The sequence below is a fragment of the Morchella sextelata genome (genome assembly GCF_020137385.1).
Source record: "Morchella sextelata strain SCLS chromosome Unknown scls_20, whole genome shotgun sequence".
Classification (NCBI taxonomy): Eukaryota; Fungi; Ascomycota; class Pezizomycetes; order Pezizales; family Morchellaceae; genus Morchella; species Morchella sextelata.
The window spans coordinates 1,372,784-1,387,575 of record NW_025408635.1 but is presented as its reverse complement, the minus strand read 5'-3'; the positions used below and the strand labels follow the sequence as shown (position 1 = coordinate 1,387,575).

The 14,792-nt window shown below is 47.2% G+C and overlaps 6 protein-coding genes across 6 annotated transcripts; 1 reads left to right on the top strand and 5 right to left on the bottom strand.

The window, feature by feature from the left end:
- Positions 1 to 2,688: 2,688 nt before the first annotated feature.
- Positions 2,689 to 4,006, top strand: H6S33_006568 (uncharacterized protein; the record flags this gene model as incomplete). The annotated part of the gene is made up of 5 exons (XM_044837932.1): positions 2,689 to 2,807; positions 2,876 to 3,035; positions 3,110 to 3,195; positions 3,253 to 3,689; positions 3,756 to 4,006. 5 exons carry the CDS (start codon positions 2,689 to 2,691, stop codon positions 4,004 to 4,006), a joined length of 1,053 nt encoding a protein of 350 aa, XP_044690095.1.
- Positions 4,007 to 5,381: 1,375 nt separating this feature from the next.
- Positions 5,382 to 6,063, bottom strand: H6S33_006567 (uncharacterized protein; the record flags this gene model as incomplete). The annotated part of the gene is made up of 2 exons (XM_044837931.1): positions 5,382 to 5,409; positions 5,477 to 6,063. 2 exons carry the CDS (start codon positions 6,061 to 6,063, stop codon positions 5,382 to 5,384), a joined length of 615 nt encoding a protein of 204 aa, XP_044690094.1.
- Positions 6,064 to 7,025: 962 nt separating this feature from the next.
- On the bottom strand, positions 7,026 to 7,733 carry H6S33_006566 (uncharacterized protein; the record flags this gene model as incomplete). The annotated part of the gene is made up of 1 exon (XM_044837930.1): positions 7,026 to 7,733. One exon carries the CDS (start codon positions 7,731 to 7,733, stop codon positions 7,026 to 7,028), a length of 708 nt encoding a protein of 235 aa, XP_044690093.1.
- Positions 7,734 to 8,297: 564 nt separating this feature from the next.
- On the bottom strand, positions 8,298 to 8,972 carry H6S33_006565 (uncharacterized protein; the record flags this gene model as incomplete). Its single annotated transcript, XM_044837929.1, has 1 exon — positions 8,298 to 8,972. The coding sequence occupies one exon, from the start codon at positions 8,970 to 8,972 to the stop codon at positions 8,298 to 8,300; it is 675 nt and encodes a 224-aa protein (XP_044690092.1).
- A 953-nt stretch (positions 8,973 to 9,925) lies between these two features.
- Positions 9,926 to 10,405, bottom strand: H6S33_006564 (uncharacterized protein; the record flags this gene model as incomplete). The annotated part of the gene is made up of 3 exons (XM_044837928.1): positions 9,926 to 9,984; positions 10,074 to 10,166; positions 10,240 to 10,405. The coding sequence occupies 3 exons, from the start codon at positions 10,403 to 10,405 to the stop codon at positions 9,926 to 9,928; spliced, it is 318 nt and encodes a 105-aa protein (XP_044690091.1).
- A 2,027-nt stretch (positions 10,406 to 12,432) lies between these two features.
- On the bottom strand, positions 12,433 to 13,520 carry H6S33_006563 (uncharacterized protein; the record flags this gene model as incomplete). The annotated part of the gene is made up of 2 exons (XM_044837927.1): positions 12,433 to 12,883; positions 12,958 to 13,520. 2 exons carry the CDS (start codon positions 13,518 to 13,520, stop codon positions 12,433 to 12,435), a joined length of 1,014 nt encoding a protein of 337 aa, XP_044690090.1.
- Between the last annotated feature and the right edge of the window lie 1,272 nt (positions 13,521 to 14,792).

The window sequence follows — 14,792 nt, the reverse complement described above, 5'->3', positions numbered from 1 at the left end:
ACAATTGCCATATTAAGCTAGTGATAGCTGAAAGAGTGTGGTCGCGAATTTGACAACTTTCATCCGTCCAAGGGATAGAGAGGTCCGAGATGAAATGTGATAAAGAATTGATTGTAAAATAGATGCATGTATCTACATAGGTACGCGTCCAGCTTCCAGCTATGAGCGCCTCAGCCGGCAACTGTGAGGACCAAGGCCGACGGCAGAGCAGGCATCAATTAGCATGTTTATTATCTCACATTGCTGGTCTCATTGGAGATTCTATTTGCATACCATACTGAAGACAGAATGGAACACAGCATGATAATTATTGGGCGTGTTCTCGGCGTCTCCTACAGGCTCCGGTCTCCCAAACACAAACGAGAGACACGGGGAATAATGACGGCTTCGATTCGGAAGAGCGTTGACCAAAGGATGAGACTTGCTAGCAGCGATAACTTTATTTCGATCTGAGACGAAGGTGCACTGATCAAGGTAAACAGTGTACCTACATGTACATGTACATGTATCCTTTGATGGCTTGAGGCGACTCTGGCGCAAACGAAGAGAAACAGGACGGGCGGATGATGTTGAGGAGACACTGCGTTACCGGCCCAAATCATATATGCTTTTAAGGTTTACAGCGTTGCTACTAGAAGCCACGACGGTACTTTCGATTTTTACGAGCTGGTCAAACAGTTCAAGCTTTCTACATGAGCCCAGATCTAAGGAAGTCTCGTCTAGTTTACCAATGTCATCAAAGAATCACGGAAGCGCGCTCTAAAGCATCGGGACATTGAGATATTAGAGCTTATATTGGCCTTGAGATTCCTGAACTAGCGAGCCAGCTTATATTATCGGCGACCACCTCTTCATTCTTTTGGGCCCAAAATCGGTCCCAACGTGAAGGGTATTCTGGCTGGAATAGCGCCTCGGCGGTTATCTTTAAAGACTTGGATAAGGCCTCGAGATCTAGCCCTTACAACGTAACTACATGGATGGGCATTTACCGATTCGTTATGGATATATATATACACACTAGTCAATACATGTAGTTCTTCTATCTTCCCTTGCAGCATGGTGATGGATTATTCCAGGGAAGAGACTGATGGCGCGACTACTCCTCATAATCACTAGACGCGTTATCGGCTGTGCCACTTAGCCGCTGTAGACGGGCAAACCTTCAGCCGCGAGGCGGAAGGTTCAGTCAACATATAAATCGCAGATTAACCGCTAGCAATTACTGGCTATTAGTGTTAATCCACGCAACGCTTTCTGCATAGGAACTTACCGGCGCTGGAATGGAAGATGCTGGTTGACAAAGACTCCTCGAGACGAGTGATTACCTGTGTCGCTTAACCACGCCCCCACGTTCATAGAAATCCGGGGTACTACTCTCGTGCAGAGTGCTACTACTATTACTTCTCGGAAAGGAAGGTGATCTGACTTGTGATCCTCTACTCTACTATACATACTAGCCACCATGCAACAATCGCGTGAGCGATCTCCTTCCCGATTTAAGCATATAGTAATTAATAGAAAATTGGGTAGAACAAGATCAGGTTGCCTGCAGCTATCCTAGAACAAGTCGGTTAATTACAGTCCGGTTCTAGAATGAAAATAAATCCAGATCATGAACGACAGTGGGCCAGTAAATATCTCACTGGCAGCGGGATATAAGCGCGCCTACTCCTATTTCTTTACATCAATAAAGCCTCGCCTAGGCATGAATTGGAGCACTTCTGTCAGCCACCACAGTAGTACCACCTCCATATGATGGTAGTACATGGTACTAATTTTGGATTAACAGGCTGAAAGGGGTAAGGATCCCTGCCAGGGAGAGACAAAATCGCAATATATTCAATAGCCATATAGTTGTTATCAACATAAGACCGTAGGATGAGTTAACTAGGCTTCACTTACCAAACTTTTCACGTGGAAAATATTCAAGTCGGTAAAGGGGCTTCCGAGATATCCTTACCATACCTCTACTCTACTGAATGTACCGGTGCTGATAGTACGTTTAGTTGTTTATTAGACATAGGTAGAGCCTAGCCTTTTATATACCATTCCGTAGCGAGCCCTATAGTACTAATACTTATTTGTCAATAAGTAATCATATAAAGCCACATTATCTACTAGATTCTGTGATACGTACCTAGAAAATGTATGTACCTACATGTACACGCAATGCAGGCCCCACGATCGGTACCGATTCCACGAGTTCAGCTATCTATTTGGTAAGAACTGGGAGAGAAAAAAGGTATTTGGTAGTCTCTCTATGGCCGGATAAAAACATTCCCTATGCACCTTTGTGGCAGTGTCACCATTCATCGCTGTATCTGCCGCGGTGGGAGGGGTGAATACTGATCGACAGGGTTGTACCCTCATGGATTATGGGTTGAGATGAAAGGATAGGTACCACACGCTTGCATGAACACCATGGTATGGAGTATACGAACGAGAGAAGATGAATTTAGCTGTGAATTTGTAGGTCGGCTTAATTTCACTTGTGATTGTAGGTACATGAATGTACGCGTGTGTCCTGGTGTCACTGTGTGATATAAAGACTGCCACTGTACGTCTCGTGGAATACTTTCTTCCACCGTCTTCATCACTGTACTTCACCTGTGTACTACAGAAGCCGATCAATTATCCTTTTCCCTCCTCAATAAAAGGCTCAATATCAGATTTATCGTCACCGGTAAAATGACAAATTTCAAATTCACCGCCCTTGTCTGGGGATCACTCTTTGTATTTGCTCTTCTACAACTCTCGGAGGCAGCAACAATTAAGAAATGTTCTTCTCCGATTGTCCGTAAAGAATGGTACCACAAACTCTTTCCTCTCTTCACCCGTACCGCATGCAATATATTAATACCTCGGAAACATATAGGCGTGCACTCACAGCTAAGCAGCAGCAGAACTACATATCCGCTGTGAAATGTCTCCAAAACATACCCGCAAAAACCTGTGCTGCCGTTCCCGGAGCTATCAGTCGATTTGATGATTTCCAGGGTGTGCACATTCGCCAGACAGACTTCATCCACTTTGTTGTAAGGATCCATCACCCACCCACCCACCATCCATCTCATCTTCCTCTGCTAAACACTCAAAATTTCCTCCACAGGGCCATTTCCAAGCCTGGCACCGCTACTATCTCGCCACATATGAGAAGTCACTCCGTGAAGAGTGCGGGTACACCGGCGCACAACCGTAATTCTCTCCTCACCGTGGTTACCCTCACGACGGTCATGATACTAACTGGAGCAGATACTGGGACTGGACCCTCGACAGCGCAAGCAACGCTACCTTCCTCGCCGCACCCGTCTTTGCCAACAGTGCCTTTGGCGGCAATGGACCCTACGTCGAGAACGGAACCGTCGTTGGACTTGAGGGTGTCACGGGCCGTACCGGCGGTGGTTGTGTGCCCAACGGATCATTCAAAGATCTGGAGCTACATCTAGGCCCCGGCACGAACCTCGTGCGCAACAACCAGTGCCTCACCCGTGATATCGCCTTCCCGATTATTCTCAAGTGCCTGACGGCGACAGCAGTGGATAAGGCGCTCGCTGCGGAGAACTACCAGGCGTTTGATATCGAGACGGAGGGTGGAACCACCCCCGAGGCGTTCACATACCATGCTGGTGGGCATCTTGGAATCGGGGGTGCCTATGGAACAATTGCAGACATCTATGCAAGCCCTGGTGGTGAGTTTGCTTTCCTCCATATCCATTTTGAATTGTAGAACTGTCGTATGCTGACATGTAACCCAGACCCACTATTCTACCTCCACCACGCAAACATGGACCGCATCTGGTGGATGTGGCAGAGCCAGGACCTTGCAACGAGGCTGAAGGATATCGCGGGCCCAATCGTGCAGTTTGGCTACCCGTTCAGCAACAACACCAGCGGCGGAAATGTCACGCTGGATTTCCAGATCCACCTCAACGAGCTCGCTGGAAACGTTACGCTGGAGCAGATAATGAACATCAAGGGCGGTGATTTGTGCTACGACTATGCGTAGATGCATGTGGTGGTACGGGGTAACGGTGTTAATATACGGTAATAATGTAATGGCCTTGTATGCGGTATCGGATTTAATGGTTTCAGGTATAATGTGTGGTGGGCTGGGAGAGGCTGCTGCGTCAGGGTCTATTGTGAATATTGTATTCTAGCATGAAAAGGAGTTGTATAGTACGTGTGCATGTATAATACATACATAAAAGAGACTGCAATCTGATAGATGCTTGTATTGAGCGCGTGGAGTGAACAAAACCATGACGCCGAAGCTACATGTAAACGTACTCTACCAGCAGCATCAATGATGGGCAGGTACGCGTACCTCCATCCCTGCTATCTAATCTCCGAGACAAATCATCCCAGTTAGCGATCTGTCGCTGGCGGTGCGGCGGGATCGTGAACGGGCGCGGTTGACACGTAAGGCTGAGGCTGATCCGGTCTCATGGCCGGTGGTGAATCTTGTCGGGGTATTCCGGTGGTGTTTGGTGGTGGAGGGGAGATGGTGACATGGAGGTCAATGTTGCGGAGTTGAGGGGTTTCGGGGGATGGCGGCTAACAATTGACAGTAGTAGTAGTAGTGGTTTGAATACTCCCATCGAGCATAGAGACAGAGACAGAGACAGAGACAGCGACCCTTCCCCGCCGTGTCGAGGATGTACGTAGATTCGTGCATGTCGCTTTCCGCATCCGCAATGTCTTACCGGCACGCCAAGATCACTCGGTCGAGTGATATTCTGTGACTAACTAAGCCGCACCCGGGTATGTACCCGCGTAGAGATTTACCTACATGTACGTACGCAACAGAGGCGGAAGGACTTGGCGGAGCGGAGACAGATGCAGGTTGAGGCCTTTTCGACAAGGCCTACCAGGCTTGTGCTTTTCTACTGACTCTGTGTCCTTTGACTTGGTTGCTTCTGGCTTTATCTCCTTTGACAGACTACATGTAGGCTCGTCTTTTTGACTTCATCTCCTTTCGCTTCGTCAAGTTGTCAGGGTATTGGTTCTGAGATGACTACGGATCCTGCGGAGTTGTGGGTAGTATGTGGGTAGCTAGGGCTGGAAGTCTTTACCAATCCCTCTAACGAGAACACCGACTGATGGATGAATAGATGGATTCTTTAAGCACGCTATATACAATATCACTACAAATTCCGGCGTGGTAAGACGTACTGATGAGATCATCAGAACTGGGAATTGGATTTCTTTGGATAAGTACATATATAGAGAAGCTACAGTCATGCGGTCACGAATAAACAGCCATTGGAATCTATAACCTCCAAGAGTGAATTACGAATCTACTCCTACCACAAAAGCAAAAAGAAGAAGAAGAAAAGCACAGAATTTCATTAATTATTAGCGAGGAGTAGATCTATATCTCCTCATCTCCAACCAGCAGCCCTCATTCTTCTAAGAATGAAATACTGTCAACTCTCCCCCCCATGGCGGTGACGCTCCCCACCCTCCCAGCACAAACCTCCCACCCGTCAATGGGTGACCTCTACCTCTGAAGTTCTTGTAACAGCTTTCTGCCAACAGAACCAGAAACTCCGCCGCATTCTTACACGGCACACACCTCATCCAGTTCCCGCAGATTCCCAACGACGATGTCCCCCAGTTCCGATACGTATAGCAACGCCCCCTCGGGGTGAGCTGACAGCACATCGCGCGGTGATCCCGGGTCATATCGTTTATGTTGCTAATGACATCGAACAGGCGCGGGCTACGGATGCTGGTCTCGCAGACATAGCCAAATTCGGGGTCGTTGCGCTTGGCGAGTGCATTGGAGGAGGAGGATTCCGAGAGCCCGCCGATGAGGTCGCTGACGGTTCTGGAGACAGTCATGGTGGTGTTGGTTTTGGTGACGGGGTCAAACGCTTCTTGGGTGAAGGTGTAGACGCTGTTGGGGGGGAGCTTGGAGATGCGCGTGAAGTTGGGGATTTTGGCAATGGCCGCTTCGATGGCGGCGGCCATTTTGGCATCCTGCGGGCCGGAAATGGCGTTGACGATGGCCGATCCGAAGAGGATGGCAAAGAGGAGAATGAGCGGGGTGTAGGTACGCATTTTGATGGTGATATTAAAGTGCTTGGGTAGGTGGTGGGGGATTTTTATGGACGGAAGCGCAGGGCAAGAGTGATTATTACTGAAAACTTTGCGAGGTAAATGAGGTAAATCCTTTCTATTATTGGTGCCCCCCAAATTGTTTAATCTAAATTACTACCAAGATGCGCAGTTGAAGGTGCAAAGCTAAGATTTTATACATAGGCCAAGAGAAAAAGTTGAATACGGCATTTTTACCAGCCATAATTACACTTTAATCCACGGGTTTGTTGGACTGATAATTGCCCTGTGCATTTTTTTTTAAATAATATAATTTTCCTGAGATAGTTTAAATTTGAAACAGGAAGCTAACTATGGAGCGGTAAATGTGTCAAAAGTAATTTTACCAACGGTAGTAAATTATTTACCACCGGTGGTATAAGCACTGAATTTCAGTCATTGTATCTGCACGCTATCCTACATTAGTACATTTCCACCGGTATAAACACTGAGTTTCGGTCTTTATGCTGCGCTATACTAAATAAGTAAATGTTCAATCATTAATGCCAATATATATGAAAATTGTCCACCAATGGGGAATCTCACCACCAGTGGGAAATTTTCATATATATTGGCATTATATGGCCCCTTTTGGCCAAAAGGTCTGTGCTTTTATCATAAAAATTAGCATTATAGGTTATAAATACAGGTATTATTTTCACCACCGGTGGTAAAATAATTTACTACCGTTGGTAAAATTACTTTTGACACATTTACCGCCCCATAGCTAACAAAACTCTAGAGTTTTAGTCTTAGTATACAGGGATAATCATGGTCCTCCAAGCTAGCTCGGGAACGAATAATTGATAATTGAGCTCTATATACATTTTGTGGTCCGGGAACAAGTGGAGAGGAGCAGAAAAAGAGGAGAAAGGGCACAAAATGATCACATATTTTATTTGATCATAAGTTAGTTCTTTTAAAAACTAAGAATGGAACACTGTCAACTCCCCTCCCCACGGCGGCGCCGGCCCAAACGCCCCTAACACAAACCTCCCGCCCACTAGCATCGTACCATCCCTGCCCCTCACCTTGCACAAATCCACCAATATCATGATAAAATCATACATATTTTCGCACGGCACACACCTCATCCAAGCTCCACAAATCCCTAGCGACGCCGTCCCATGATTCTGCATCGTATAGCAATGTGATGTTGAGAACGGCATGATCTGGCAACACCTCTGTCGCTGGGCTCTGTTCACATCGACTAGTGCCTTGATAACGTCGATTGCCTGAGGGCTGCCGCCGCTGGTCTCGCAGACAGCGCCGAATTCGGGGTCGTTGCGCTTGCTGACTGTGGAGGCCGAGGGGGTGAGGGGCGCAAGGAGCTCGCGGACGGTGCGGTGCAGAGTGATGGAGGAGGTGATATTGGTGATCGGGTCGAAGACTACCTGCGTAAAGGTGTAGGTGCTGTCGAGAGGGAGCTTGGAGACGCGCGTGAGGCCGCGGAGTTTGGCAATTTCGGCTTCGAGGGCGGCGTCTTTGGCGGCGATATTGGGGTCCGCGATATTGGGGTCCGCGATATTAAGGTCCGCGATGGGGTCAAATACCTGCGGGGTAGCAAGGGCGTTGACAATGACCGATCCGAAGAGGACGGCGAAGAGGAGAATGAGTGGGGTGTAGGTACGCATTTTGAAAGTGCTTGGATAGGTGGTGGAAGGGTTTATGAACGGAAGAGCAGGAAAGATAACTGTTAATGAAAATCCTCCGAGGTCATTCTTTCCTACGTATTTATACCTCACAGTTCCACCCAAATTGCTACCAAGGTGCATAGTTGAGGTTCTATACGTGAGCCAAGAGAAGAGACTTTGGCTAAGATGGGTACGGCATTTGAGCCAGCCATAATTATGATTTAATCCACCGGTTTGTCAGACTGAAGATTGCTCTAGACTTGTTTTTAAACAATCGTACCAAGGTAATATCATTTTACTAAGACGGTTTAAATTTTTAAATACAAAACTAATATCCTTAACTCAACAAATTTTTACAGACAGAGATCATGGTCAATAAGTTGAGGAATGAATGATTAATTATTAATCTCTAAATACATTGTGGGAAAAAGTCTATCTCATTACTAAAATATCACGAGGAATGAAAAAGAAGAAGAAAAGGCACCAGATGATCACGAATTTTATTTAATCATAGTTTAGTTATTTAAAAGAACAATTCTTCCCTCCCTGAGGCCCCAAACCACTCTAGGTGTGGTAGGTCAACAGATATCCTCCAGACGGAGGCGTCACTCCATATGCGCCAAGGTTGAACTTTCCACCCGCGAGCATCCTGCCGTCGGGGAACTTTCTGCGGCACCTGTCGACCAAGATGAGCAGAAAGTCCACGGCGTTGGGGCAAGGCACGCAGCGCATCCACGGCCCACAGATCCCCACCGCAGCAGATTTATGAGACTCCAGGGTATTGCATTTCGATCCAAACGGCAGAGGCTGGCAGCAGTGGTCCCTCTCTTTCCAATTCATGGTGACCATCGCCTTGACCACATCAAACGCCTCAGGACTGCCGCTGCTGGTCTCGCACACGACGCCAAACTCGGGCTCGCCGGCACGCTTCTTGTGCGCAGGCAGGTCGGGGGTGTCGAAGCCGGCGACCATCTCTGCAGCGGTGGGGTGCAGCACAATGGTCTCCATTACGCCGCTGGTGGCATTGATGAACTTGTGCTCGAAGTTGTAGATTGTGTCGGGGGGAAGCCTGGAGAAGCGGGTGACGTTGCGGAGTTTGGCGATTTCGGCCTCGAGGGCGGGGTCGTCGGGCAGCTGGCGGACGGAGACAGGGTGGCTGATGAGAGGGCCGCTGATGACCGTTCCCAGGAGGACGGAGAGGAGGAGGAGGAGGAGGGGGAGAGTGGTGTAATTGCGCATTTGAGAGAGTGTCTTGGAGAAGATTGAATCTTGTGAGAAGTTTTTTGGTAGGGACCGAAGAAGTTGGATATTTCCGAGAACTAAATGACGGTGGGGATGGAGGGATGGAAAGGTCACATACAGGGAGAACAGCGCATTATGAAGGAAAGTGCTGCAAAGGCATTAATTTCATTCTACGAGTTACTTCCCCAAATTAAAGGCCCTAACCAAAGTACCTCCGGCCTCATGTGACCTGGGGGTAGAGTCGACACAAGATTTTCCATCGTCAAATGTTGTGTGCAGAGCAGAGTGGCTCTAGCTAGGCCAAGACTAAAGGGTCCAATATTAAAATGGTCTCTCTCCTCTCGATATCCTCTGATAGTCGAAAATTAACATACGAGATCTTAGGTCTTTTCGTAATTTCATTTGAAAAAGCCAAATACCCAAATTCCCTTGCGACTTTGTGTCGAGTGATAATCCATGACTAAAGGCGACGTGACCCGGGGAGGCCATCCAACAAAACACACGCAGCACCGACGAATAGATTGCGCTTGTACAGAGAACATAACATATGACATGATAAATATGATGCGTCAGTAAGAACAAATGCAGACCACTCGAGACAGCTGCCACAATCATCGGGGGCATTGCTTCTACAAGGATTGCTACCCAGTGATTGCCCTAGCCATCACCAATACCATAATTAATACATATATGTACATGATGTACTCTAGGCGAGCGCAAGGGCCAAGTATGTATGACTGAGCTAAATATAGGCGGAATTGTTTCACGTGGGATTTCACTAGTAACTTGAGACACAATAGATACTGATGGCACACAAAACACATTTCAAAAGACTGACCATTTGAGCCATATCACTTGATTGATTTGATTTAACGCCAAAGAAGCCCGTTTCCCACACCGTGAAAAAGAGTAAACTAATAAATTTAAAAAAACCATCGCAAGCGTTTGATTTATTTATCCTGGATCGGGATGTCCTTTCCGGTCCTGCTCTTGTACTGTCCGCGAATAACTGTAACACCGTGTTAGCACCTAACCACAAGAGAAGCCAAAGCTAAACGGAGAAAAAAAAAAGAGGGGGGGGGGGGGGGGTTATCATACAATCGCTAATCTGCTCATCCTTCGCCTGCTCCAGAGCACTCTCATTATCCTGCGGTCCTTGCCCAAAGACATGCTCCTGGACATAATCGACACCTATCATTCAATCCATACGTTAAGCAACCTTATTAAAAAAATGTAAGAGTACCACCTAAAGAAAAGAACATACCCTTGTCAAGCGCATCTTCGTTCTTCTCCGAGGACTTTCCGCCGCCGGCCATGGAGTTGAGCTTGTCAGACCATCCGCCGCCGCCGCCGCTGGAAGTGTCGGTGGTCTGCTGCTGAGTTGCGGGCTTCTTCTCGCCGCCGCCGACCATGTTTTTGATAGCGTCCATTGTGAGTTTTTGGGGTTGTGGGGTAAAAAAAAAAAAAAGGTTTTTTTCGAAAAGTAGTGTGTGGGTAAGTAGGTGGTATGTACGTATTGTGGTAATATCGATGAGATGAGATGTGACAATCTGGGGAACAATGAACGTTTTTATAGAGCTAGCTTCCAACAATTGAGAGCGCTGTCAATGATCATGACCACCGCCCCCCCCTGACGTCACTCCCGATGAACCAAGGTTTCTGCCTCTCAATGCAGCCATAATCCGCCCTGCCAGGAAAACCTGAAAATCAGTGACGGAGGAATTGCGATTGATCGCTCGCTACACTCGAATCCAGCAGGGTGTGCCCCCTGTGGGGTGCGCAATTGCTTGAAGATAGAGCTGCTAGGGAGCGGGCTTCCAACTTCTTCCAAGCTAGCTGACATGACTGACAGACACTGCAGGGTTTCGGTGCAAAGGGCCATGGGTTGGCTGGCTGGTTCGGCTGGGTTAGGGTTGATTGGAGCTATGACGCCCTCCCGCTACCGGGTTACACAGGAAATGTTTAAGGCCCCTGCTTGCCTGGCTGCCCGGCTGCCCGGCTGCCTCTTTGGGGCATCTGGGGAGGATGCTCATTCACGTGTCACCAATTGATAATCTCGCAACCACAGTAACTCAGGTTATCGAGATACGGACTGGCGAGATGGGGCCATTACCCGTACGTAGCCTCGATCGGTAGCAGTAGTCAGGAAGCTGTCTGTCTGGGTCTGTTGGAAGCGATTGGAGCAAGCTGATACAATGTGGGTAGGCAGGTACCTAATTAAGGTAGAGTACTCATCAATGCGTGCGTACAGCTGTGCTCTACTCTACAGGCCGGCCACCGGTAGGTAGGTAGGTAGGTAGGTAGGTACTGTACATACATACGTGCTGTGGGTACCCGACAGAGGGAGTTCCGATCTCAACCAGTACATGGGAAGAGTGCGCATTGCACTACGCGTGTTACAGCTTTTTTTTGCAAAACAGCACACAGTAGTACATCTCAAAAGTGAGAGGGTGGTTTGAGAAACTAACGTCCGTTGTTTCTGCTTTGCAAGAGACGGATGAGAATTTTTTCTTTTTCTTTTTCTTCTTTCGAGCGAGTGAGAGTGGCTAGTCCGGCTCGCCAAGTATCCGTGTGGAGGGAATTGGAACCTGGGGACTCATGCACCCAGCCTCCCCGAGATTTCATCACCGTCAGCTTGTCAGATTGTAGTTGATCTGGTAATCAAGCGAAAATGCCAAGAGTTTTGATTTTGGTGTGGTGCAAAAATTCCACTGTGGGGATTGAGATCCTGACGAGAAGAAGAGAAGACTACTCTACAGATGCTTTATCGAAAGTATGCGGATATGATGATGATGCAGTGAACAGTTATGAAAACTCTATAAATCCATTCCCAAAAAGCAAATAAACTGAACCCCCGGACCCTAATAATTCTAAGCGAAAGTCCAAAAATAACAAAACTTTTTTTTTTGAAAAAGAAAAGAAAAAACGCCCCAAGGATATAATGCGGAAAATAACCAAATCATCAACCATGCCATGCCATGCAATGCTCCTCCGTCAAATGCGAAATGCATGAAGAAAAAAAAAGGGTATCGTACAAAAGAAATTATAGCGAGAGCTAGCTATAGTCGCCCCCCCCCCCCCCCCCCCGGGTTTACTGGTAACCAAAAGCATGAGAAAAATATAAGCAACCTTCAAAACAGTTGACAATTAAAACCAAAATTAGGAAAGTCGTGATGAGACAACTGGGTATAAAGATGAAACCATACGATCATAATCAGAAATCTATATATAACGCTCAAAGATTGGCTGGTAAGAAAATAGGAAGAAGAGAATTAATGATCGTCGGTCCGGGAGAACTTGTCGTGAGTACCTGAGGAATTGTCGAAGATGGTTTTTTTACAGCCGATAGATAGCGCTCAATGTCGATGTAAAAGGTTATATAGCTTTCCCTTTGGTATTCTCACACCGGGGAAGATGCTCTCTGGCCAGCAGGTAGAGACATCGAAGCTGGATCCCTTCATGAGTAATTGCTCCCGACCATATATTGGTCTGGTGAAATATCCCTGATAGCCCCATCCACAAAGGCATCCTCAAATTCACTCACGCTCATCACGGGGGATGTGTAAGAGATGTCTGGATACCCCATGAGCTCAGGATCGATATCAATGAGATCAGAGTTATTAAAAACGGCTGGAGGGAAAAAGATATCTTCGACAAGACCGGCCTGGAGCTGATAAGTTTGGTTTTGAAGAGCTTGGTGCATATTAAAAGCATGCATCCGGGACGTAATATCAAGATCGGAGAAGGTCACGTTTGAGATTGTCCCATCAGCATCTCTAACACCATCTTGGTTTTGGTTGGTCTTATGGACCCTGAAGAGGTGCTTCTTCAAGATGCGACTTTGCTTGAACTTCTGGTTACACACTGGGCATGGAAATTGCGGCGCTTCATGACTACGCTCATGATCCCTGGAGTACAATTAGCTTCATTCTTACTAGCATTGATTGAAGCAACCATTGGATTTGTATTTACATGTACTTACCTGAGCTTGGAAAGAAACTTAAAAGCTTTATCACCCACCGGGCAGCCTTCGAATTTACAAAAATAGGGTGCGGAACGTCCACTCGAGCGAGAACGTGCGACGGACGCCTGGTCATCAGCCCCATGTGAAGGGAAGCCGCTGTTGACATTGCCCTGGTCTCTTCCTGGAAATAAAGGCTCGGGTTGACCCGAGACGTACGCTGTGTATGGCTCAGCTTGTGGTGCTGATTGCTGGTACTGATCATTATTCGACTGTTCGTTTGTCAGGGTTTTACTCCATTCACTGATTGATCGTTGGAGCTCGTGGGTGTGTTGGTCGCGGCGCGACATGTCAGCCGCACCATGGACAGGGTTGTATGTCTCGCTTCGGGGGTGGCGGGCAATCTCGCGCGATACGATAGCATCAAGCGTCTTGGTCACTACCTTGATCTCATCCAGAGATTCTTTGCCGATATTGGCATATTTATTTGGGGTGTCGTTGAGTTCCTTAATCATCATCTTTATCTGCCTCTCGAATGCATCAAGGGGCGAGATAACGACGTTGTCATTGCTGTAATTGGCCATTTTGTATGTGTATATAGCTAGCTTAGATGGGACGTATGTAGCTTGGATAGGCTTTTGGTTGAGTAGTGACTGGTAGGTAATTAGGTAGCTATACGACAGAGAATAGTTAGTAATGGTAATCGAGGCTATCACTCGTCGGCGAACCATTGTACAAATATTGTACTAGGCAAGACATGAGCTGCTTAAATCAGGTATGGACTGCACACTTACATCTTGAATCAATCAAGGGTCTCTGATGTCAAATCGAGACTAGGCAATATAGAATGATATATGCTTTTGAGCTGAGTAGAGAGAGGGGCCCGGGGAGGGGTCAATTATTAATGTCTATCGATCAACCAGGATCGGATATATGTATGTAGGGCTAGAGAGACGCTGGGTGTAATATGAGGAACCTGTCACCCACGGCCGGGAACCTTAAATTATATATTGGGATCGAAGATGGTGAAGCTAGAAGGAGAAGTTGTGCTTGTGAGATATTGTGCGTAGCCTTGGTTGGTCTTGTCGAGTCTGGGGATTTAGAACGGTTTGGGCTCCCCGTACTAGCTATTATATGTTTGGACTATGCGCAATAAAATATGACGTTAATTACATAAATCCATGCGCGCAAGCTCAGTACCTTCGCACCGTACCACACATGGGAAGGCGCGCACGCAATTCACCTTGCCTGCCCTAAGTGAGGCTGTTTAAACAACGGAGCTATCATGTTATTGACAGTAAGCTATCGACATCATGAACTGGTAGCGTTGATTTCGGGGGTAGTCTCTGTTGAGGTATCTCGAAACTAGCTATCGATATCGTTGATCTGGAACAAGCAGATAAGTGTGAGGAGCCGCACTTTGGCCGGGGGGGGAGGGCACGTGACACTAGACAGGATTTCGCTATTTTCAGCCAATACGTATTCACTCTTCCATCACAATTCGATATGAATTGAACCCTTGCAAACTGAGTACAATGTGAGTAGGACGCCAAAAGGGAAGAAATGTCTAGATCTCAGTAATTAACCCTAACCCTAAGCTGGCCAATGTGATCAAGGCACACTGCTCCTAGAATTCTCACTATGTATTACTTGATCTCAAAACAAATTCCGATCTGGTCCCAAACAAAATTAATGGGGAGTGAGTTTGAGCACTGAATTGAAGAGCATAGCCTTGTGTGCGCGCTCACTCTGAGAATCTTTGATACTGGTACATATTTTTTTACATTCGCGGTCCATCATTGACAGTACTTTCTGCACGTCTGCACCCTATGGCCATCATCTGCAGGTGGACGGAA